Here is a 27169-nt window from a genome sequence, read left to right on the forward strand (position 1 = left end):
TCTATGATGGAATTCACCTACACAAAGACGGAGTGCATGTTTTTGCAAAGAACCTAAAGGATGCTGCCCTGGGCCGCAATCCAACATCACCGAGCCCCTTTCCAACAACACCAGGACACTACCGGCCCATCCACCCCTACATGCTCAGATATGCCCCTTTGACCCCGGTGAGGAAAACAACAGCTGGACAAGCAACTTATGTCATACAGTCCCCCCAACACACCTACCTGAGGCTCCTTACACAACTGCAAACCCACACATACCTGCCCCACATCCACCTGCTGGCCATCAACCCCCCACAAGGAAAAGGATACAGAAAACTGCCCCAAACCAGGAGAGACCCCCACAGCAGAGAGCAAAGAGCTATGCTGAAGCTGTGGCCTGGCCCCCTGCACACCCACACTAACGACAATCAGGGAGCTGGGGCACATTAAAGAGATGCTACAAACACTGTGCAACCAGCTATTACAGAGATAAGAACACTATTCAAACACATACACACACAATAACACACACAGACAAATACACACTCACTCACACACACACTCACTCACTCTCACTCACACACACACACACACACACCCACACACATTCACTCACTCTCACACACACACATTCACTCACTCTCACACACACACATACACTCACACACACTCCCACACACACACACACACACACACACACACATACACACTCTCTCACACACACATGTTGTGTTTCCATGTTTTATGGGGACTTTCCATAGACATAATGGTTTTTATACTGTACAAACTTTATATTCTATCCCCTAAACCTAACCCTACCCCTAAACCTAACCCTCACAGAAAACTTTCTGCATTTTTACATTTTCAAAAAACATAATTTAGTATGATTTATAAGCTGTTTTCCTCATGGGGACCGACAAAATGTCCCCACAAGGTCAAACATTTCGGGTTTTACTATCCTTATGGGGACATTTGGTCCCCACAAAGTGATAAATACACACTCACACACTCACTCACACACACACACACCCACACACACACCCACACACACACTCACACTCTCTCACACACACTCACTCACTCCCACACAGAAAAAGAGAAAAAGAAAAAAAGATTATAATAACAATAATTCACTAATGTAAATTGTTTGCCATGCGTGTGTTTACATATGCAATATATTGTACATGATCTCTTTCTGTCTTACCAAATAAGTTTATCTTTAGTAATATCAATGCGTTCATTACTTATAAGTTGTTGGAACATTCAGGGTCTTCATTCTTCCACATTTGGCTTTAAAAGCACAGACCCAGAATTTTTTTAAAAATAGCAAAGATGTCGACATTATTGTTCTCACTGAAACCTGGTATCGACAGGATGTGCTTACCCACTGTCCCTCAGGCTACTATGAAATAATTGTGCCCTCAGTTAAATTAAGTACCGTCCATCGTGGTCAAGTCTCGGGAGGGATTTTAGTGTGGTACAGGGAGGATCTGGCCAAACACATCTCTACTATTACACTAGGAAAATTCCACTGTTGGTTAAAATTAAACAATGAAATTGGCATTGGTACCACTGACACATATCTCTGTGCCATCTACAATCCTCTCACAGAATCCCTTTACCATGATGAGGAATATCTGAACAACATCCACACAGAGATTAGCCGTTTCCAGGCCCAGGGAAATGTGCTGCTGTGTGGAGACTTAAATGTAAGAACTGGAACTGAACATGATAATATTGACCCAAAGAGCAATAAACATGTGTTTGGCCAGAGCCCCCTGAGCCTCACGAAAAACCTCCCAGCACGGAACAATCTCGACCAAACTGTAAATAAAAATGGTACACAATTAGTGCACCTCTGCCAAGCCTCAGGCCTGTACATACTTAATGGCAGGATCAGAGGGGACTCATTAGAGATGTTCACGTGTTATTCAGGTCTTGGAGCTAGTGTAATTGACTATGCCATCACTGACATGGACCCCTCCTCCTTCAGTGCATTCACTGTCAGACAGCAAACTCCACTCTCAGATCATAACCAAACTAATATATATATTAAAAGACATCACACAGCAAAACAAAGAAGAATGGAGAACTGTCAAATGTATCAAGTCCAGCAGAGATACAGATGGACTCCAGACAGCACAGGCAAATATATCCAGGCCCTGAATTCTGAAGATCTGAAAAACCTAATCACTACATTTATTCACAAACTATTTGGAATGAACAAGGATGGTGTAAATTTGGCTACAAATGAAATAAATAATATATTTAAAAAAGCAGCCTGTAAAACTGAGTTGAGAAAGAAAGGCAAAAAACATCCCAAAAAAACAACCAAAACGGAAAAGTGGTTTGACACAGACTGCAAAGCATTAAGAAAACAACTCAGAAAATGTTCAAATCTGAAACATAATGAACCAAACAATACAGACATAAGAATTGAATAATGTTCCAAATTACAACAATACAAACAAACAATTAGAGTAAAAAAGCATCACCATCTCACCAAAAGCTTACATGAAATTGAACGATCAATAAATCAAACTCAGTTCTGGGATTTGTGGAATAATTTGAGCACAACAAATCAACAAGATTTGCCAATCCAAAATGGAGAAATCTGGAAAAGATATTTTGAAAGCTTATATAAAAAAATCCTACCAAAACAACTAAATGACAATTATAATCAGGTCAAACAAAAACTAAAAATATATGAAAACACAATAAAAAAATAATCAAAATCCACTTGACTTTTCAATTACACATGATTGGTTCAAAAACTTAAAAGCCAAAAATGCAAAAAATCTTGTGGTGCTGACAACATCTTAGGTGAAATGCTGAAACACAGCACACCTGACCTGCAGATGGCTGTGCTCAAATTATTCAACCTTGTACTTAGTTCAGGCTGTTTCCCTGACATCTGGAGCCAAGGACTTATTACCCCAATTCACAAAAGTGGGGACAAACTGGACCCGAATAATTTCAGAGGCATTTGTGTGAGCAGTAATCTGGGGAAGTTATTTAGTAGTATTTTAAATAATAGAATTACACCCTACACACCCTAATCAATAAACACATAAACCAGACCAAACAAGGGAAAATATTTGCATGCTTTGTTGATTTCAAAAAAGCATTTGATTCTATTTGGCATGACGGACTATATTACAAATTGTTACAAAGTGGCATAGAGGGTAAAGTATATGACTTCATTAAATCAATGTATTCGGACAACAAATGTGCAATAAAAATTGGCAACAAACAAACAGAGTTATTCACCCAGAAGAGAGGAGTGCGGCAGGGCTGTAGTCTGAGTCCAACACTCAGACTACACTCAGAATGTGCAGTTGGAACATTCTACAGCCCCTGGACTCACTCTGCAAGACAAAGACATCAAGTTTTTGCTCTATGCAGATGACCTGGTGCTGCGGTCACCCACCCCACAGGGACTACAGCAACATCTGGACCTGCTGGAGAACTACTGCCAGAACTGGGCCCAGGCAGTAAACCTGAAGAAGACAAACATTTTGATCTTTCAGAAAAAGCCCAGATGTCAGGAACACAGATACCAGTTCTCTCTAGGCAGCACCGCACTAGTGCACACTATGAAGTATACTTGCCTTGGGCTGATTATCACTGCATCAGGGAGTTTCAGTAAGGCAGTGAATGCACTTAAAGTAAAAGCTTGAAGAGCGCTATACACTATTAAGAAAAAGTTATATAATATTGAATTACCAATTCCAATCTGGTGTAAGATCTTTGATAGTGTCATACAGCCCATAGCACTGTATGGAAGTGAGGTATGGGGTCCACTCAGTGATCAGAACTACACTAGATGGGACAAACATCCAACAGAAGCCCTACACACAGAATTCTGCAAATTCATTTTGAAATTACAAAGGAAAACACCCAATAATGCATGTAGGGCAGAATTAGGATGATTCCCATTGATTATTAACATACAAAAAATATCTCTACAAAAGAGTTTGCGCTACAAACCCCGAACTGAACCCTGAAAAAAGTCCCCTCAGTCAGCTAGTTCTGAGACTCATTAACCCGGTTAACAGTACTAACAGTAACCAGCCTCAGACCAGCACTGCTTTACAACCAAACATCAGAATAAATCAGATCATCAAACAATCTCAAATCTCAAATCTGGAACACTGGGATCAAGAAACTAAAACACAAAGCAAATTACAATTCTATCAGACTCTAAAATCAAAGTATGAATTGGAAGAGTATCTCCTGATTGTCAGAGATACAAAGCAGAGACCGATCCTGAGCAAGCGCAGGCTCAGTGAACACAGTCTCGCCATCGAGAGAGGCAGACACAGAAAAACATGGTTACCCAGAGAAGAAAGGGTGTGTGCTCACTGTACGACAGGTGAGGTCGAGACAGAGGTGCACTTTCGCCTTCACTGGCCAAAATTGAAAGATACAAGAGACATTTATACAGATAAATTAACAAACAGCATAGACAAATTTATAACCATGACAGAACAAGAAAACATTTATATAATACTTGGAGAGGGACACACAGCAGCACTGGCTGCAAGATAAGTTTTAACGTGTCACAGCCTGAGAGACAGTTTGTGAATCTGTGTTATGTGTGTCTGGCTTACCCCATGTGTCACCCCAGTGTTCACCACAGTGACTCTCATTCATGCCAATAAAGCCCCTTTGGATTGAATTGAATTAAATATATATATATATATATATATATATATATATATATCATTGCCAATTCATTGCAAAGGTCACCTCCCTGTCTGTCGAATCTGTGGAAGCAATTTTCTTTTTTTAATTGTTTCAAACAGACATGTGTGTTGTGAAAATGTACGTTTTTTCTATAATTTATACCTAACTGTGTCGTGTGAATTGTAATTTCTGTGGTCAAAGCATTTATTTGTTTTTCCAGTGAATATTGGCGAATGTGCGTTTATTGTATACCACTAGTCTAGTTATTGAAACACGTTTGAAACATGGCTGCGCCCACAAACAGTAGAGATGCTGCTCTCTCACCTACTTCAGGTTATTCAGCAAGTGTTTCAGCAGCAGCAGCAGCGGAAAATGTTTCACTACAGTATAGTCTTCTTTTGGATCATCTTATCGGTGACCAAAGGAAAAGTAAAGACTTGAATCCGACCGTAATGGGTGCTTTACCGAGTCCTCAGAAAACAGAGGAGCAGAAGATGATCGAGAGAGGAATGGAAAGCTGCGCCTTTAAATCACTAATCGCATGTGTCGGAGGTATTTCACTGACTGACTTCTTAAAACATGTCTTTATATGAAATATGGCACCCTAAAAAACTAAATCAGTAGCATAGGTACCTGACAAAGTCTGTGTTGTCAAAACCGACAGTTCGGCACTTGGTGTCATGATTTTAGGATTTAAAGGGTTCGTGCCTTTTAAATATATATATGTAATGTTCCACTTTTAATATTACTAAAGTTTCTTGCACCCCCACAAAAAAAAAAATCTATGTAAACTCAGCAAATAGAAAAATGAAATGTCCTCTCACTTTCAACTGCTTTTATTTTCAGTAAGCTTATCATGTGTACATATTTGTATGAACATTAAAAGATTCAACAACTAAGACATAAACTGAACAAGTTTCACAGACATGTGACTATCAGAAATGGAATAATGTGTCCCTGAACAAAGGAGGGGTCAAAATCAAAAGTAACAGTCAGTATCTGGTGTGGCCTCCAGCTGCATTAAGTGCTTCAGTGCATCTCCTCCTCATGGACTGCACCAGATTTTCCCGTTCTTGCTGTGAGATGTTACTCCACTCTTCCACCGAGTCACTTGCAAGTTTCCAGACATTTCTGGGTGGAATGGCCCTTGCCCCCACCCTCCTATCCAACAGGTCTCAGAAGTGCCCAATAGGATTGAGATCCAGGTTCTTCGCTGGTGATGGCAGAACACTGACATTCCTGTGTTGCAGGAAATCACGCACAAGAACGAGCAGTATGGCTGGTGGCATTGTCATGCTGGCGGGTCATGTCAGGGTGAGCCTTCAGGAAGGGTACCACACGAGGGAGGAGGATGTCTTCCCTGTAACACACAGTGTTGAGATTGCCTGCAATGACAAGAAGCTCAGTCCGATGATGTTGTGACACACCACCCCAGACCATGATGGACCCTCCACCTCCAAATCGATCCAGAGCACAGGCCTCGGTGTAACGCTCATTCCTTCGACAATAAATGCGAGTCCGTGAAGAGCACTTTTTTGCCAGTCCTGTCTGATCCAGCGAAGGTGGGTTTGTGCCCATAGGCGATATTGTTGCCAGTGATGTCTGGCTTACAACAAGCCTACAAGCCCTCATTTCAGCCTCTCTCAGCCTATAGTCAGATCACTAATGGAGGGATTAAGACTTGACAGTAAATGTCCACTGTTATGATTGGCTCTCTGCTTTTGAGTGACCTGATGTCTTGATAATATTAAAATAAAAGGAATAATATGCAATATTAATGCAGAGTTAATCCAGCCCTTGTAATGCATAACTGATATCATACATGTATGTTGATGTTGCCGGTTGAGGAAGTGTTGTGTGATACTTCATACTGCCAAACAGTCAACGGAGGAATTTCTGATGCTTTAATTCACAACTAAACAAAACACAACAGTTCTGAATCATATATTTTCTCGCCTGCAGGGTTTGTGTTGGGAGGTGCTTTTGGCATCTTCACAGCTGGTATTGACACCAATGTTGGGCTTGATCCCAAAGACCCCCTAAGGACCCCCACAGCAAGAGAGGTTTTAAGAGACATGGGACAGAGAGGAATGTCATATGCTAAAAACTTTGCCATTGTGGGTGCCATGTTTTCATGCACAGAGTGTCTCATAGAATCCGTGAGTACTATGTGCCTTTTCTGGTCTGTCTGATCGTCTTTGTCACTTTTACTCTGTTAGCCCTTTTCCCGTAATCATAATGCATGGTTCTTTGATGACATCCTAAATTCATTATGCACTTAAACAGCTAGAGGCTATGTGAGGATTTATTTAGGCTTGGGCTGAACGATTTGGACAAAAAGTCTGAATGCAATTATGTTGAAAAATATTGCGAGTCTTTATTTTGGCGAAGCACTGGAGGAAGACATGAAGAAAGAGAAATGCTCACATTCACACTAAAATATGGTGTTATGAGGTTACTTTAGATGGAAAGTAACTTTTAGCGGCCAAGCATATTTGGAATTACACACATATACTATTAGTGAACATGGTTGGGAGGGTTACTTTTAAAATTTAATCTGTTACAAGTACTGATCACTTAGTAAAAAATGTAATCAGTAACCTAATCCAGTTACTGCAATAAGAAAGTAATGTAATCAAATAATTTTACTTTTGGATTACGTGAAGGCCACATTGTTAAATAAAGTAAAGAGAAAAGCAATATGATCTCGAAAAACTGTTCTATCTGACATTTGATATGCTGCTGGGACATGCCAAATATCTAGTTTTTTTCTGGAATGTAAGACATGTTTCTAGAGAGGACATGTTACAGTTGAAGTCAGAAGTTTACATACCTTTACATATCATTCCTGACATTTAATTGTAGAAAAAAACATTTTAGGTTCCTTCCACAAGCTTCTCACAATCATTTACTGGAATTCTTCCAGACAGAACTGGTGTCAGATTTGGAGGCCTCCTTGCACACAATGTTTCAGTTCTGCCCACAAATATTATATCAGATTGAGGTCAGGGCTTTGTGATGGCCACTCCAATAACTTGACTTTGTTGTCCTGAAGCCATTTTGCCACAACTTTGATGGTATGCTTGGGGTGATTGTCCATTTGGAAGACACATTTGCAACCGAGCTTTAACTTCCTGGCTGAGGTCTTGATGTTGCTTCAATATATCCACATAATTTTCCTTCCTCAAGATGCCATCTATTTTGTGAAGCACCCCCACAACATGATGCTGCCACCCCCATGCTTTACGGTTGGGCTGGTGTTCTTCGGCTTGCAAGCCTCACCCTTTTCCCTCCAAACATAAAAATGGTCATTATGGCCAAACAGTTCAGTGTTTGTTTCATTATACCAGAGGACATTTCTCCAAAAAGTAAGACCTTTGTCCCCATGTGCCCTTGCAAACTGTAGTCTGGCTTTTTATGGCGGTTTTGGAGCAGTGGCTTCTTCCTTGCTGAGCAGCCTTTCAGGTTATGTCACTATAAGACTTGTTTTACTGTGGATATAGATACTTGTCTACCTGTTTACTCCAGCATTTCACAAGGTCCTTTGCTGTTGTTCTGGGATTGAGTTGCATTTTTTACACCAAACTATGTAAATCTCTAGGAGACAGAATGCTTCTCCTTCCCGAGCGGTGTGATGGCTGCATGGTCCCATGGTGTTTATACTTGCGTACTATTGTTTGTACAGATGAAGGTGGTACCTTCAGGTATTTGGAAATTGTTCCCAAGGATGAAACAGACTTGTGGAGGTCCACAATTTCTTTTTATTTTCCCCATGATGTCAAGCAAAGAGGCAATGAGTTTGAAAATAGTCGTTAAAATATATCCACAGGTACACCACCAGTACATCTCCTATCAGAAGCTGATTGTCTAAAGGCTTGACATAATTTTCTGGAAATTTCCAAGCTATTTAAAGGCACAGTTAACTTGGCGTATGTAAACATTTGACCCACTGGAATTGTGATATATTCAATTAAAAGTGAAGAAGTCAATCAAAAATCTGTGGAGTGGTTAAAAAATGAGTTTTAAGTGTAAGTAAAGTCTAGGTGTATGTAAATTATTCAGCTGTAAGTGTAAAGGTGTGGGGTTGTTGATTCATTTTCATGTTATTTGTCAATGACCCACATACAGTATTAAACAGGGTACTTTCTCAGGATTATTTAGAATTGTAATGCATTTGTTAACATTAAACAGCCATTTTTACTGCAAATTTTAGAAAACACAACAACAGCAAAAAAACTCAGACAAGTGAAGGACCAATTTACTTGTCCAAAGCAATTGTACATACACAGTATATTACATGTGTACTGTAATAAATATACTCCATATGTGTATTTGTACTGAGCGGTCTTTATTCTTCAGCTGAATTTGGGCTAATGGCTCCACCTAGTGACTCCCTATTAGAACTCACTTAAATGTATTCAATTCAAATGTATTTATTTTATATAAAGCAGTAGTCATTAAAACACAGAGAGCAAGACAAAAGTAACTGTGACAAGGTACAACTTCCTAAGATCTTTAAGTATAAGAGAAAGAAACCTTGGTAAGAGCCAAGAACCAACCAACAAGACTTGGTTTCTCATTTATTGAACATGTTTCAGCACTAATAATTTGTCTTAAGAATGGTCTCATTTCCCTCTCCTAGCATCGTGGGAAGTCCGACTGGAAAAATGCAGTATATAGTGGCTGTGTTACAGGTGGTGCCATTGGATTACGAGGTAAGCTCAATTCATAGCATGGTCAGTACAATCAGATGTGGGTTTATCAATAGATAATTGTGTTTTTTTATGTTTTGCACTATACATATAACACTGAAACCTGTTATTTTACAAGCTGGTCTTAAGGCTGGAGTTTTGGGCTGTGGAGGTTTTGCAGCTTTCTCTGCTGCCATCGAGTACTACCTCCGATGATGAACACCAGCTTCAGGACTCTTACTATGTACTGTTGTGAGTTCTTCACAGTATAATGAAACGGGTGGCATATTTGAGTGCAAACTTCCACTCTCCTGCTGAAAAAGAGGTGTTCCAATCCCACCAGAGGAGGACTGTAATATTCTGTTACCTAAGTGAGCATACTAATAAGATACCAAACTAAGATGTGGTACATTGTTTTGTTTTTCTTCTGCGGGATGTGTGGACCCTTCTATTTCAAAAAGTCCTTAAAATGTTTGCCCATTCGCCTAATTATGTATGATCAACATGCCATGTGATGGTGCACATCCCCTTTGACAACCTCCCAGGCCAAAACTTTAATATTTTGACATAAATAACATTTAAATCAGTCATCCCAATAAAGTGTTCTCAGTTAATGGCTGTAGACATGTTTTTTGTGGTGAAATGGCTTTTGGTGAAGCTGTTTCTATCAAAAACATACCCATTAATGTGTATCCAGTCTCTGTGAGAAACAAGATGAAATGTACAGTTTTTATTTTGCCTGTGGAAAAAAATTAAGATTGGTGTATAATGTAATAAAATTAGTAACACTTTACAATAAGGTTGCATTTGTTTACATTAGGTAAAGCAATAGTTAACATGAGCTAACTATATTTTCTACAGCATTTATTAATCTTGGGAAATGTTCATTTCTACATATGCTGATACATTTGCATGCAATGTTTTGATAAATTAACATTAAGATTAAAAAATGCTGTGAAAAAATATGTAATTGTTGATACATGATACCTAATGTGTTAATTGTGCATGCACATAGAAACTTTTTGTAAAACATTGCAACAAAATCTTCATACTTACTGCTTGTCATTTTGTGTACCTTTCAAAAGGAAACAAAGTCCACTCAGTTAAAAGGATTCATCAAATCAGATTTATTTTCTCCAAAGTGGTGTTTGGATTTACAGGTTTCAAGAAAATAATTAGTTTCACTCTGTAGCCCCTTTCTAAAAGGAGATTCTTAAAAGGTCATGCTACAAACTGATAAAATAACTATATATTTATATGAATCTGATATATATGTGAAAAATCAAAATGTTATCAAAAATAGGAGGCAGGGAGCGCTAAAGGTTGTGAATTAGAAAATCAGTCATGCTTTGAGGTCAAGCTGACATATAGCAAGGAAGTGAGTTGTCCTCACCAGGAAATAGATAATGCAAACATGCCTTCTGGCTACATCCCAGTTCTCTAAAAGGTTTCCTTCATCACTGGCCTCTTAGTGAGAGTTAAGATTTAACTGAACTGGTTCAAAGATGGAACCAAGGAATGCATTTGAGTGTAGGTGTTGTACATTTTGCCATAGTTTGTATGTGGACCATTGATAAAATGCTTCTAGATGCATGCAAGATCTAGGAGCGTAATAGACCATCATGGACATACCCTGACCTAAGCTTATGCGCTGTCTAATCACGTCAGCCTATGAGGAATGAATGCAGCTCAGAAAACTGGGTTACAACATAGACATTTTAGATTTCTTTTCAATGAGTGTTAAAATAAAATGCAAATATTAAGACAAAACACAGCAAGCACATATAGAACTTCAATAATTAAAAAAAACATGATTGTAAGACTTCAACAAAAGCATGTTTGAAAAACAAAGTTAGCTGTAACAATTTCCTCAAATTATATATTTAAATGAAATTTATAGAATTAACAGAATCAAAGTGTACATTACACTGTGCCTGATAATAGAGGAATTTCCTTCATCTTATGTAATGTACATTTTTGAATATAAAAAGGAAGTGAGCAGAGACAGCCACAACCTATAAACACCACTTGTACAGGGCTCTTTTGCGCTGAGCTTTTGTCAACACCACACACATCTGTAATACAAGGCACTGTATTTACGATCTTCCAGTCAGCACACAATTTGGGTGGAAAAACAAAACCTTTTTAGATATTTCTAATTTTCAAATGAAGTTCTCTGCATATATTTAACTAGTTTAGATGTGTTAAAAATCAAAGCAGTAGATAACAATCCTAAGCAATGTCTAAACCTCTCATTCTCATTCATGTATTGTCATTTTACTCTGTGGACTATTCCAGATGTTTTGTTGTCTCAGGAACTGAAGAATGCATTGTAGAGATTTGACCCTCTGTAGATGGCAACTGAAGAATCATGTTGAGGGTCAGATTAACTCCAGGACTCCCTTACGCTACATGTCACCTTTTTCAATTGATGATTAATAGAATCTATTGCTGAATAAAGTGCCTGACAATCTTTGGTCTACCAAACCAAATAGTTGTAAAATCATAAGCTTTGAAGGAAAACACAAAGAAAACCAAGAAGGTGATCGTCATTGTAGGTCTTCTCAATTATACATTTTGTGTCTTAACTTTCTTATTCCTTTTTTAAACACAGTCTCATCTTTCATCTCTAAATAATAATGGATAAATGATAACTTTTACCAAACCCTGAGCTGAGAGAGGCCTTGAAAAGGCTAAAGAAAAGACTTCATATATTATGATTTTAAAATCATATCATACAGTCCCATGATTTAAAGGTCAAAAAATGCCTTAAATAAGCCTGACATCAAGAACAGTATGTTCAATGTCATTTATCAAGGTTTTGCAATCCTCTGGATATAAGACTGTCCATATATTATGGAGTATATATTATGGGTTTGATATACACTATACAAATAAACTGCAAACAAAAAAAATGCCCTATGAGAATGAGAGAAAGTTCTAATGATAGATCAGCAGATCACACTGCAATAGACTCAAAAAAGGGGAAGAAAGTGAAAAGCATCAATGTTATATATAATAGAAGACAAAACTTTAATTTTTCTTAATTAAAAATAAAACCTAACAGGTAAAATAACCTACATCCAACCCCAAATAAACTCGCCAAAGACAGGAAGCAACAGCATGAATGACTGTATTCTTACTTTTGAGCAAAGCATTCCTTCTCTTTCAGTCCAGCAAAAACTCTGTTCAACCTCCAAGTGTGAGCTGGGAGCTTATACACACTGTTATACAAGCCTTCTTTCTCTCTCTCTCTCTCTCACACACACACACACACAAACACACATGCTAAAGGCTACTTTTAGGTCCAGTTTGTCTTTAGAAACCCACTAAATGAGTGCATGGGTATGTACTGATTTTAATCCAACAATTATGCACTTTTGAAAGGGCTTAAAGGGATAGATCACCCAAAAATGAAAAGTCAGTCATTGTTTACTCTTCAGACTAAACATGACTGAAGAGTTTGTAGTGAAAGAATTGATGCATTTCTATGCCCAAACGTATTTATTGAACGTTTTTGGACCGGTGCCTGTTCACAGCGGACTGACGGAGTTAGTTCACGCAATGGACAGAGTTATCTATGCAATGCCAAAAACAGAAGACAAGCCGTCGATTGAATGTACCATCACTCGTCACTGCTGGGTAGGACAAAAACTCTGATTAACATAGAAAATATACCTTTTATCGCATGTCGTTGCTGTCAGATTAGGAGTGTGTCTGTTTGATTTTTAAAACAAATGAGGCTGAGCATAGAAATGCATCAATTCTTTGACAACAAACTCTTCAGACATGTTTAGTAAGTTCTGTTCTCTGTTTTGTGTGCAGCTCTGTTGTCACCATCACTGTGGAGGACCTGTTTTTAGATAAGCAAAACAAGTTTTCACTTAAACGCCCCAATGTCACGAGAGAGCTGCGTAAACTGCTCTCGTGCCCTATCATGAACGTGAACAGATCATCAACGGTCAGTGAACATTTTCACTAAATAATACATTAGATTTCAGTTTTGGTTGAACTACTCCTTTAAAGAGCACCTATTATGGTTTTTAAACTTGCCTCATTTTGTTTTAAATGTCTCATACAATACATTTACATGCATATATGGTCAAAAAAACACCTTAATTTGCTCATAATTTAAATTGCAGCATTACCTTTTTTTCCCCAGTGTCAAAAGTGACTCATTCAATGATCCGTTCTAAAGGATTCATTCTAAACTCCTCCTTTCAGAGAGGCTACTCTGCTCTGATTGGTCAGATGTCCCAGTCTGTTGTGATTGGTCTGCCACTTAGTGTAGTGTTTTAGGGCAGGTCATAGCTGTTTGCAAGCAGCCAATGAAGACCAGATATGGGTTTTTTGTTACCAAATTACATAGGTTAGTACAGGAAGTAAGTCTGGAATTACTAATGACTTGTTTCAGGTGTTCAGAATCGGTTCTTTCTTTTGGGAGTCAATAACTCCATATGTTGTACACTTTGATTTTTTAAACTTTGCAGAATTTTTATATAACACACTACATGAAAGGTAATATTTGAAAAAACATAATAGAAGCTCTTTAATGGAATCTAAAAGGTCATTGTAAATAAAACCTTAGATGCTTTCATATGGCATTCAGCATCAACTAAATGTATTATGAAAGATGCTACAGTTTGTGTTAAATGCCTTGAAACAAAGGTTTCTGAGTTCCTTGCTAGCCTACATTTACACAAGTTCTCATACGGCCATAATCCTTCCAACAAAAATGACACTAGGCAACAGCAAATAACCTGTTTTTACAGCACATCAATTTAGAATTAAATACAATTATTCTAAAACTCAAACTGCAGGCTTAGTTAATTGAAAGATAACACCTCATAAAACCTCACATAAAGAGCATAGTATGTGTGCCACACTTCACATTCAACACCAAATCACAAACATAATAATTAATGCCAGGGTTCAAATACCTTTTGATAAATTAATTTCCAGATGTTTATGATTACTGGGTAAAGATGTTTAAAAATCATTGTAGAGAAAGGCACTCAAAAAAAAATATATTTTAACCTATTTTTTTAAATGTACACATTTAAATTAAAATTAAAAACATTAAAAAGTTGTGTAATCTTTAACTAAATTAATAAAAAAAAATATTTATTTAAGCTAACAATTATATTAGATGAAAATCTGTTATGAAATTAAAATGCATAAATCTTACATTTTTTATTGATTTATTGATTTATTGGAGAGTAAAACAGTCAATTTCTAGTCCATGGAAAAATTATAGAGCTGAGAATAACTAGAAAACACTTTACAATAAGGTTTTATTTGTTACCATAATAAAATGCATTGGGTATCATTAACTAATTATTTTTACAGCATTTAATAATCTTCGTTAAAGTAATATTCTGGTTACAAGTTAAGCTCAATCGACAGCATTTATGGCTTAATTTTTATTACCACAAAAATAAATTTATACTTGCACCTCCGTTTCTTTAAAAAAAAAAAAAAAAAAGGCAAAAGGCAAAAATCTAAGCCACTTGCAATGGAAGTGAATGGGGCCAATCCATAAATGTTAAAATACTCACTGTTTCAAAAGTATAGCCACAAGACATAATATGCATTATGATTAACACAATATGCATGTTAACATGATTTCAGTGGGATAAAATAATTAGAATCTTCACATTTCTGACTTTAAATCCTCCAAAAATGGTCCCTATTCACTTACACGGTAAGTGCTTAAATGTTACCTTGATTTTTGCTTTTTGAAAAGGAGGGACAAGTCAAAAGTACATTAAGTGGCATTAACATTATGCCACAAATGCTGTCGATTGAGTTTAACTTAAATTAAACATGGAATGTTTTTTGTTGTTTATACAATTAAAACAAATACAATTGTTCCTTGTTAGTTCATGTTAACTAATGTAGTTAACAATGTTAACTAATACAACCTTATAGTAAAGTGTTACCAAAAAATTAAATTGACTCTAGAAATTTCCATGATTTAAAAATTTTAATTTATTTTCCAGACCTGCAAATTACAATTTTACATGATGCGGGAACCCTATATTACATCCTTTGGATGTACAGATGTCAGTTTTAGGAGTAGGGTGGCATGCAATTTTTCTATCAGACCATGTGTTCACATGGGACACCCAACTAACCATAGTCCCTTGCATTGAAGCCCCTTGTGTTTTTGCTTTGACTGCTGCCTGGAGATCCCCCCAGGCATAATGTGGCCTAAAAGATATGCCAAGCGTTATGTGCTCGCTCTTTGTACCCTGCAAAGACCCCACCCCCCAATAGACTCAAGACCTGTGTATACCACTGTAAACATAAGGACTGATTCTTTACTGCGCCCATGTGCAGGTGATCTGAAATGCTGCTCTAATGTTAAAGTACTGCAGGATTTTAAAGTAATGTTTGTTTAATAGATTTAGGTCATCATAGACGTGGCTGTGCCACTCACATAATAGTTTGCCTTTAAACCACTGTATTTTTATACTTCAAGCACACATACACACTATATGTTAGGGTTGGGCCAGATTATCATATAGGACAAAGGACAGAACCAAAAAAATAACAAAAAGTAACAGATAATTCCAATGACATCCAAGACATCAGTCCAAACTGTAACAGATCCTCCAGTCGGAAAAGGAAGAGAGGGTCACACCCCTCAATATCTGACCTAAAAGTCTCCTTGGAGATCACCACAGGCAGTTAATCCAGTGGAGCGGCTCTGTAACAGCCATGTGTGGAATGGAGAAGAGAAGAGAAGTCAGCAGTAATAATGGGATTTCTAACAGGCGCGTGAGTCTAGTTGTACTGTAACATTAGTAGATGCAGTGCCGTTGCCTTCAGCTGTGACGTTGATTGGTTGGTTTGTTCTAGACAACAACAGTGATTCCTTCGCTAATCAGCCTTGGAGATATCCGAGATGGGCTCGGGGGAGGAAACTGGAGAGATCTGATTCTTTGCATCCCGTTGGCGCTTGTAGAGTCGGTAGCCTTTACGACAGAGAAGGACGAACCAGTAGACTTGTGGTGCCAGGATGCAGAAGTTGCCCAGGTTTGCAGAAAAGGGCATATGGAAGGGAACGCTGTAAAGCGGGATGCCGTAGTGGGAGCCGTACATCCAGTACATATAGGGGAAGAGTGCAATACGGCATATGAAGAAACTCAAAAGCACCATGCCGCCATTGACCTTGTGCAGCCAGCATTCCTGCATCCCCAACTACAGGAAGAGACAGTCAACACGACAAGAATGAAAGGAAGTGGAAACAAAACAGGGGTGACATCAATCATGATGGTGGATTCTATGAAGCATGAAACACGCTTCTGTTAGTGTTAGTGTAAGAAATCACTTAAGGCACAGTCACATTTACCTTTGGCGGCAGATGTTGAGCGTGTGAAACCAGCAAAAAATAGCTTGTCAAGTTGTCTCTTTTCAGTGCTGCACTTCATACTCTGTGAGTAATGTTAGAAAGAATCTTGCCGCTAAAATTATGTCTTTGTGAATATTCAGTGTAGCTGTGTATGAAGCACCGCCCACAAAGAGGTCACTGCCAAAGCAAACAACTGCCTATTGGTCAATCTGGCAAATTCCGCTGTGTTAAGTCCGTTGCGCGGATTCCCATTAAAATGACTGTATTTCGCCTATGGAATTTCGCTGTGCAAAAAGTACATTCGATGGTACCTTTAGTCAAAGCATGGCCATAGATCAAACATCAACTGTTCAAAGACCTACTGAAGCATAAGGCAATAGAAATGGCAAGTGCTTTCTATAAATGGCAAGCTTCAATCTGATTTGCTGGGCTCACGCAATATTGTTTGTTTTTTTCCACCTCTTGTGACTAAACTTGGCATTAATACATTTCATTCGACTGCGTGTGGAGCAGTCCATGCTTATTTAATACATGCGATGCATGTACTGGCATAAAAAACACAAAGTGGATTTACTGAACAGAGAATAAAAACGTAATCTGCAAGCGGTGAGACCGGTGTGGGAGAGATACGGGCAATCTGCTGTATCTCTTCTTATCGCCCAAAAACACTCACAAACTGACATCTGAAGCAGTGTCAAAAGTGAAACCACTTGAGCGCGTCACAGCATGTGTGTGATAGAGACTGAACGCAGTCAGAGAAAATAATAGTTTTGAGATTTTAAACTTTAGCAAATTAAACTTCAGCAATAACTTGCCAATAAAGCTCATTTTAATTTAATCTGCCCATTTGATCGTATTATTAAAAAACTCATTGGAAATGCTCAACTTTTAATTACAGCATGTCCACTGATTTTATGGCATTAAAACATGTACTTTTATCAAATATTTATACCTGTAAAAAAAAGTGTCTAATTAACTATTCTCAAAAAAACTAAACATTTTAACATGTGCATATATAAATAAATCAAATGAATGATGACTACCTAATCACTTGCAAGTTCTTTGAGACAAAGTATAAAGTAATGTATTTCTGATTGTATTTTTATGTTTGTTGTAATGTATCATGCACCATGATTAATCACATAAAATGTAATACCTATGACTACCAAAAGGCATATACTGTACAGTATGTACTACATGCCAAAGAACAACTAATCACACCAAATAGGCCAAGAATCAGCGGAAAAGGCATTGGCTGGAAGATAACAGAGAACGGAAGAAACTTGAGCACATAGAAAAAGAATGGCATGACTAGACATATAGAAATTATTGAAATCTGAACTACATAGTGAATACTTGGCTGAGGGTTCGGTACTCTGATAGGTCTCCATCTCTGTATTTAGCTTACACATTAGAATTGACAAAAGGAAACTGGAAAAGTGTTGACCTGCAGCACCTCTCTCAAGCTGGCAGGGACAGCACCGTGAAGGATCGCTGAGTTAAATACAAAATCAGTGTGAGTGTGCTACCTGAATGAGGATTTTGCCCAATGAAACAAAAGGAGTGCTGAGCTCTGTGAGGAACAGACAGCCAATGAAGTAATCACCCTGGTCCTTCCTAAAGAACTGATGTACACAACAAAAAAACACAGTCAGCACAAACATGCATACACTCACTGTCTCAATAAGACCAATAGGGGTGTAAATTGCATTGATCCGACAATAAAAATGTAAATGCATTCATTGCTGAATTTAATAAAACATTATACATATATACACACACACACACACACACATATATATATATATATATATATATATATATATATATATATATATATATATATATATATATATATATCACTTAAAGTAATAGTTTACCCAGCAAGGGAAATTCTGTCATCATTTACTTACCCTCATGTCATTCTAAACCTAAATGACTTTCTCTCAAATATGGAACACAAAAGAAGTTGATGAATATCCAGGTTTGCCTTTTCGATATGATGGCAGTCGATAGTGACTCACTTTAAAGCATAATAATAGAACCAAAAAGTATCATATATGTAGTCCATGCAACTTGTGCATCACATTTCAAGTCTTCTGAAGTCATTTTTCAGTGAACATCTTTACATCCGTTGCAGCTTCATCAGCACTATGAAAGAAGCTTGTTTGCAACTTGCATTGTATGTGCTCAGAAACCTTGAAATATGATACTCCATGGACACATTTTCTGGTTAAGCTTTTTAAGCTATAAAGTGCTGTTGTATTGAAAAGATTAATCGAGATATTCATTAAAATATGTTCTTTTGTGTTCTGCAAAAGAAAGTCATATGGGTTTGGAACGACATGGGAGCAAGTCATGACAACATTATTTTTGTGTGGACTATTACTTTAATAATAAGAAGAAAAATATTTATTTTATATACATATATATATATATACACACACATACACACACATATATAGAATTTTACGTACACATAGGTTGAAGTCATTAAAACAAAATTTTTAACCACTCCTCAGATTTCATATTAGCAAACTATAGTTATGGTTGTTTATCTACTTTGTGCATGACATGAGTAATGTTTCCAACAATTGTTTACAGACAAATTGTTTCACTTTTAATTGACTATATCACAATTCCAGTGTGTCAGAAGTTTACTACATACAACATGTTAACTGTGCCTTTATGCAGCTTGGAAAATTCCAGAAAATTATGTCAAACCTTTAGGCAATTAGCCAATCAGCTACTAATTGGAGCCAATGGAGGTGTACCTGTGGATGTATTTTAAGGCCTACCTTTAAGCTCAGTGCCTCTTTGCTTGACATCATGGGAAAAATCAAAAGAAATCAGCCAAGACCTAAAAAAAACAAATTGTGGACCTCCACAAGTCTGGTTCATCCTTGGGAGCAATTTCCAAATGCCTGAAGGTACCACGTTCATCTGTACAAACAATAGTAGCACTCCCTCCTGCAGCAAAGCACCATAATGCTGCCACCCCCATGCTTCACGGTTGTGATGGTGTTCTTCAGCTTGCAAGCCTTACCCTTTTTCCTCCAAACATAACGATGGTCATTATGGCCAAACAGTTAAATTTTTGTTTCATCAGACCAGAGGACATTTCTCCAAATAGTAAGACCTTTGTCTCCATGTGCACTTGCAAACTGTGGTTTTATGGAGCAGTGGCTTCTTCCTTGCTGAGCAGCCTTTCAGGTTATGTCGATATAGGACTTGTTTTACTGTGGATATAGATACTTGTCTACCTGTTAAAGTAACCAGCTACTTTGCTGTTGTTCTGGGATTGATTTACACTTTTTGCACCAAACTACGTTCATCTCTAGGAGACAGAATGCGTCTCCTTCCTAAGCTGTATGATGGCTGCGTGGTCCAGTGGTGTTAAACTTGCATACTATTGTTTTGTACAGATGAACGTGGTACATTCAGATGTTTGGAAATTGCTCCCAAGGCTGAACCAGACTTGTGAAGGTGCACAATTGTTTTTCTGAGGTCTTGGCTGATTTATTTTTTATTTTCCAATGATGCCAAGCAAAGAGGCACAGAGTTTGAAGGTTAGCCTTAAAATACATCCACAGGTACACCTCCAATTCAGTACACCTCCTATCAGAAGCTAATTGTCTAAAGGCTTGACATCATCAAGTTTATAGGCACAGTTAACTTAGTGTATGTAAATTCTGACCCACTGGAATTGTGATATAGTCAATTAAAAGTGAAACAATCTGTCTGTAAACAATTTTTGGAAACATTACTCATGTCATGCACGAAGTAGATGTCCTAAATGACTTGCCAAAACTATAGTTTGCTAATATTCAATCTGTGGAGTGGTAAGAAAATTTGTTTTAATGACTTCAACTGTACATACAATGACATCTAATATACATAATGTAGATTTAAGATTTTATATAAATTAAAACAAAGGTAACACTTTATTTCACAATGTACTTATTATACATATATGAATTGTCTATAATAATAACAGTAAATTATGCATAATTATAAGCAACTAACCCTAAATCAAACCCTAACCCAAAACCTATAGTAAGCACAAGTTGTTCATTAACATTACTCAGTACGTACTTGTGAAACTACACTGTAACAAAGACACTGTAAAATAAAGAGTAACCAAAATAAATGCATTATGTGCATTATATACTTGTGCAAAATCCAATTTTTGAACTATTTTGAGTGTTAAAATTCACCAAATCCATATAGCCCATCTATTTTAAGTGCAACATTTAAGGGTGGTTGTTTTTATTATTATTATTATTATGATGATGAATTGTACAAAAATAATCAAATCCAAACAAATCGTAACAAAATGTCACAATTCAAAATGAATTGCATAATTTAGTAAATTAAATCTATCCATTGTCAGAGCAATATACACCTCTAGTGACCTAGTGTTCTACATTTTACACAAATTAAACCTCTTCATAAATGTCCTGCTAGTCAAATAGTAAAAACTGTGTTTTTTAAGCTAATTAAGGGCATTAATTAAACTGTAAGTGCACAAATACAAGACATACTAGACTGAGAGCCAGAAATGAAGAAACAGACCCTCATTAGCAAAAACAGATTACGCTACACAAAATAAACAGAATGGCATTTTCACAGAGAGATGATGTTTATTTATGACCCGAAATTATTCTATGATGTGTGCGTGTGCATGGTTATCATCTTACAGTGGACCCAAAAAGTATTCAGACACTAAAGCAACACTTACGAATTTCATTGCACAAGCTGACAAAATATCAAGCCAAGTGGAATCTGCTAACAAATTATACTAGACCTTAATTATGCCATTCTCAGAACCAACATTTCTGCAATTACATTAAACCAACTGGTCCCAAGGTCATTTTTAGTGGATGTATGAAGTCAGTGACCAAGTTCACATAAGTGTCCTAGAAGAGAAACCACAGGTATAGTTCAACACATTATCTATGGACATGTTCCACTAACATTTGACAACAACCAGCTGTCCAAATATGTCCTAACTTTGAAAAGAATATCAATTTAAAACATAAATTTCTTAGTGAAGTATTTTGCTTTGCATTTTTTTTATATTAATTAAAAACAAAAGCTACTTGATTTGACATTTTGTTTTCCCAAAGCAATGAAATTCATATGTTTTAAGTGTCGAAATACGGTTTGGGGCCACTGTATGTGTTATGACACAAGGGAGCTTATGATGGCGGATCAGAGGTGTGCATTATAATGTCAAAATGTAACAAGACAGAACAGTCATTTCAATCCTTCCAAAGAAACTGCAGCAGTACTAATAGTAATCCTACACTTAATTGAATGTAAGGTGTTTGCTACCTGTCATAGAGGCACAGAGTATTTCGACTTAAGGCAATAGATATAGATAGACTATGACTTAATTATCTACGTTTCCTCTTTGCCATGCATAACACTCTATTAGACATTACCGTAGGGTAATGTAATACATAATGTATGTGTCAAGATTTATTGATCTTACATAACCCACTGAATGGCCTTTCAGATGTTTTGTTGTTGTGGTCTGGGTCTTTGTTTGTGTCATTATGATGCTTGTCAGAATCTGTTGTTTCTATGTTTGTGACTTTATATTTATTCCATTTTGTGTGCTTTTGTGGAAAGGGAGGTTAGACCATGTGTGAATGTGTATGTGGAGTGGCACCTGAGTAGCTGCTGTGGGTGAATAATGGAAGTGTGTGTAAAGTGATCTCATATCACCACTGACAGCCCAGAGACACCAAACAAAAGACCAGGTTTCCACCTTTGTGTGTGTGTGTGTCCATCTGTCCCATTGCATGTTCTCTGGAAGTGTAACAGCTGCTATTAAGGTAATTGTTTTTCGCGGATCAGGTGCTTCACGAACACAATTGCGCTGCATCTCCCCGTCCACATTGCCTCCCATTTTGTCCTGCCTATAGATAAGTAGGTCTGTCTGTTGCTGTGGTTATTTGAGAAGGTCCATTACTCTTTCCCTTTATATTATTATTATCATCACTCAGTCTCCATTTCTATCCTTGTGTAAAGCATAAAGGTCAGGTTCCGGAAGTACAAAATCCCATTCTTTTTTCCATAGAAAAATGTATTACTAGCATTAACGTATAAAGAGAAAAAGAGATCAAGCTCTGGTATATGCTTCTGTAGAAGCATATGCTGCTGAATTCCCAGAGAAAAACTACACTACCTATAATCCCAAAGAGCAATTCAGCAAACAGAGAAGTCAGCGTAATCATGGATACAGAAATTGCAGAAGAGCTCACCCACTCCCACTATGCATGGCAAATGATGTAATCGAGTCTCTATACTCTCTCAGGTGCTTTCACACTAGCACTTTTGGTGAACACCTGGGATTGTTTGGCACCAAAATTCGGTTTGATTGGATGATGGGAATGCTTTTTTCCGAACACTGATGCACACCGGCAAACCGCACTACTTGAAAAGGTGGTCTGGGGTACAGTTCATGTGGACTCAAGTACGGTTCGCTGCTGACATGAATGTAATCTTACTAAATCACGGAAGTAAACCGCTTGTTATAAGGTACAATTCACGTCTTTGCAGGCTTGCAATTGCAATTATCATGGTATAATCATTTCTCATACCTGCTTGAGTCCAAATAAATCGGCATCAGAGAGCAACGCATCACATTGCAGCATATAAATGCTAACATTCATCACATCTTTGTACATTCAATGCATCCATGGCAGACAAAGTGTCGTTCTGTGCATGTAAAGTTTTGGAGATAAATACTTAAATAACACAGCAAAGCAGATGTCTTCTTGAGTTTTTACCAGTTACAGTAGTAAACAGCTGCAGCTTGTACTCACGTTGATGACGCAATCAGATCGCGTTTCGGACTCAGATAAAATTATGTGAACAGAGACCAGCGAGGGAAAATTAACTCTAGTTCGGACAAAGCAATCAAACCTAGTATGAAAGCACCATCAAACTACACACACACACACACACACACATACATACATATATATATATATATATATATATATATATTTAGTTTTTACACATAGAACTAATGACAATAAAGAAATTGATTTATATTGAACTGTTGCTTTAAATTCGATTACGTCATTCAAAAGGCATTATGGGATGAGTAGTTAATTTTCTCATACAACTTTTTTAAAATATGTATATACTTTCTTGATTCAAATCAAAGTTTGTAATACGATTCATCTCGCAGCTAGTTGGTTTAAGTTCCTATGGAGAAAAGTAATATGCTAAATACTAAATACTTCTAGAACCAAGGCCGCAGAAAAAGTGGGTGGTAACTGTTGCACTTGATTTCTGTGCTTCTCCAACTTGCTTTTCTCTCTCACCAGTGTCACAGGTAGCAGGATGGTGAGCAGTGCAATGTGATGGAGGACCAGCAGGAACTCTTTCCTCACAAATGAGTTGACCGTGCGTAGAGAGTGGTTCCTATAGTCCTTGTGACCTTTGACCCGGAAGCGATGGTAATGGCTGAGGTACATGGCGAAGATGTCATATGTCATGTAGGGCACGCCATACCAAATGACAAAATGGGTGGCCAGCCAGTGTCTGGAACAGAAGACGAACAGAACAGGTGAACAAATAGTAGCTCTCTTCCAAAACCTAGTGAGCTGCTTTGCTGTCTACTACCAACCAAGGCAGCAAACTACCTGAAATGTTCCACAAAATGACTGATTTGGAACACTCAGAGCATTTCACTAAGCTAATGTTTTTTACTTGAGCCAAGTAAAAATACACTGAACACATAAATATTGCATAAAACCTTTGTTCATAAAATAGATATAAAAGGAAATATATAAAAATATATAAAAGGAACATTTACCGACTCATTTTGGATTTATTTATTTTTTTCCACAAATGCATTCTGGGACTGCCTTCTCTGAGGAGGATGCATGCAACGGTGCCTTATAATTTAGCCAAAAGTAGGTACCAAAAAATGCAACATAGTACTGCTGCCTATTGTTTGGAAAAGTCTTCAAGTCAGTTCTCTTTAGTGTATCTATGATCAGTGTTGGGGGTAACACGATAAAAGTAACGTGTTACGTAATCAGATTACTTTTCTATTAACAAGTAACGCAATATATTTTATTTTAGACCATAATATCAGAGTTACTTTTTAAACAAACTAGCGCGTTGCTTTTGTACACTTTACTGTCCCTGTATTGTGAGAAATCAGGAGTAAAACTGTGCAAACTTCGGGGAGGAGACGTAGTGCATGATGGGCATTGTATTTCTATAGAGTGTGAGGCCAAAGACTATTTAGCAGAGAGAGACAAGTCACTTCTATTTTAATGAATGGTAGAAATTTGAACACCCAGCCAAAAAGCTCTAGTACCCAACAGTCAATGGATGTAGAGAGGAAGTCCCACCTTGCAGGTAAAAGAGACAATCACCTTTTAGATACAGACATCGCCTGTCAATCAACTCGCTTATGCGCAAGCACATTTCGTGTTTTAGTGTAATATGAGGTCAACATTCGATTGAGTTAAACGCGATTGATTCATGTGATAATACACATTACATGAAAAAAATAAATCAGTAAACGCGTTTAGGCAGGGGGATTATAAGACTAGTCTTCCACTGGCCACGGCATGATACACAGGGTGAAATTCTCGCTCGATTCACTGACTTATGCAGCCGAACTGCTCTGTTACAGCTCCCTGTAACTGGGAGAATCGGATGAGAAAAGTCTCTGGATCAGTGACTCCGGACAACATTCTACATTGATTGTGTTTGCGGAGAAAATGGCTTAGTTTCTAAAAATATTCGACATTTTTGTTTTATAACAAACAAGTAGTTTGATTCATGAAACAAACCGTTTTTATGGCATTTGGTAGCATTAAAAAAAGATTCCATTCCAGTTGTATCAACATGCACCTTTGAAGTTGTGGCATCTGTACGCACCGTGGATCAACTCAAAACCAGCTTGCACTGAGAGGACTTAAATGAAAATATGAATTTATTCATCAGACTTATTCCTTGAACATGTTAGGCTGGCATTCCCCACTGAATTTTATCCTGACTTTTGCAAAACATCTTAAGTTGACTCTGACTTTGTCGATGGGCACCGCACATGATGACAGGTATGATGCAGGTTCAAGTGTTGGGCTTTGCTGCTTTAGGTTAGACAGAGGTTATTCTTCATTATTCATGTTGACTGTAATTTTCATGTTATTGATTCTGTATTATAAATATAATGTGAAGACCTACTTTCTAAATATCTGTTTTGACATGAGGGTTATACAGTAGCTAGCATGACCTGTAATGTTTCTTGTATGCAATGCATGGCTTAATTGTATGGAATGCATAGCACAGCAGAAGAGAAAGTGGCTGTGAGAAATAAGTAACACAAATATAATGCAAAAGAAACAATGCTTTACTTTCCATAAAAATAACTTGAGGTAAAAATAACTAATATTTTCTTTAGGGATGCTCCGATACGACTTTTTCTCTTCAGATTCCGATATCGGAAATCTCAGTATCGGCCGATCCAGATCAGATACCAGTGTTGTTTTGTTGCATAATCAGTTTAGAATATCTTTACATTATTGTGTGGAACTAATTGGGTGTGCTCTTTAATATGTAATGAAACACAAACTACACATTATTTCAATATAAATGTAAAGCTTATTAAGAAACACTTCTTATTATTATTAACTAGCATACTGGATAATGTAGCAGCAAAATTAACAGTAATTCCAGTTTCAATTCATCAGTAGATTTCTTTTATGTTGTTGTTGTTGCAAAAAATTCAGCTTGTATCTGGACTTTAAAGGATTCAGATCTCTTTTTTGTTCAATTTAGTTGTAAGATATCCACTCACTTTTGATTCACACAGTTATCAACCCATAAAACCCATAGTGGTGGTGGTGTATTGGTCTAAGCACATAACTGGTAATCTGGTAATCAGAAGGACGCTGGTACGAGCCCCACAACCACCACCATTGTGTCCTTGAGCAAGGCACTTAACTCCAGGTTGCTCCAGGGGGATTGTTCCTGTAATAAGTCCCTGTAATAAGGGCTCTGTAAGTCGCTTTGGATAAAAGCATCTGCAAAATGCATAATTATTCAACTTAAATATTATCATTTGTAAACAAATAATAATAATAAGAAGAATATATTATAATAGTAATATATCTCACTAGTGCACCTTTAACTTTTAAACCCTCATGCTTTTATTTTGACATTCGAAACTCTCCAGGAAGTCCTGTAAGTGTGCCTATTTGAAGTCAAGTTCACAGTAGTTTAATTCGCTTCTTATTCAAATTCTGGTATAAAAATGTTATACCTCCGGTGCCGTTCTAAATGCATATTATAAGTGATCTGAACATTTGAGCATCTACATCTGAGATATGGTTTGTGAGTAGCGCTCGAAGGCTAAAAATAGTCGTGTGTGTGTAAGTGTTTAAACAGAGCACCGAGTGCATTTTATA

At 37.3% G+C, this 27169-nt stretch overlaps 2 protein-coding genes across 2 annotated transcripts in view; one reads left to right on the plus strand and one right to left on the minus strand.

The window, feature by feature from the left end:
* Positions 1 to 4954: 4954 nt before the first annotated feature.
* LOC127629596 (mitochondrial import inner membrane translocase subunit Tim22-like) lies at positions 4955 to 10122 on the plus strand. Its single transcript, XM_052106713.1, has 4 exons — positions 4955 to 5225; positions 6636 to 6832; positions 9316 to 9388; positions 9504 to 10122. The coding sequence occupies exons 1-4, from the start codon at positions 4958 to 4960 to the stop codon at positions 9578 to 9580; spliced, it is 615 nt and encodes a 204-aa protein (XP_051962673.1). The 5' UTR covers positions 4955 to 4957; the 3' UTR covers positions 9581 to 10122.
* A 361-nt stretch (positions 10123 to 10483) lies between these two features.
* The window catches only part of tlcd3a (TLC domain containing 3A), a 39094-nt gene continuing 22408 nt past the window's right edge, over positions 10484 to 27169 (minus strand). The window contains exons 3-5 of the mRNA XM_052112466.1: positions 24065 to 24284; positions 18251 to 18346; positions 10484 to 16570 (exon numbers count right to left, since the gene is read on the minus strand). Of these exons, the coding sequence (XP_051968426.1) occupies positions 16250 to 16570; positions 18251 to 18346; positions 24065 to 24284 (637 nt within the window). The 3' untranslated portion in view covers positions 10484 to 16249. The remainder of the gene's footprint in view (positions 16571 to 18250; positions 18347 to 24064; positions 24285 to 27169) is intronic.

The sequence above is a fragment of the Xyrauchen texanus genome, chromosome 3, assembly GCF_025860055.1.
Source record: "Xyrauchen texanus isolate HMW12.3.18 chromosome 3, RBS_HiC_50CHRs, whole genome shotgun sequence".
NCBI lineage: Eukaryota > Metazoa > Chordata > Actinopteri > Cypriniformes > Catostomidae > Xyrauchen > Xyrauchen texanus.

Bases quoted from the DNA above. Each gene is read 5' to 3' on its own strand.
- LOC127629596 (XM_052106713.1), top strand. From the start codon at position 4,958: ATGGCTGCGCCCACAAACAGTAGAGATGCTGCTCTCTCACCTACTTCA. The intron at 5,226-6,635 runs GTATTTCACTGA...TCTCGCCTGCAG, and splicing joins ACTAATCGCATGTGTCGGAG to GGTTTGTGTTGGGAGGTGCT. The intron at 6,833-9,315 runs GTGAGTACTATG...TCCCTCTCCTAG, and splicing joins CAGAGTGTCTCATAGAATCC to CATCGTGGGAAGTCCGACTG.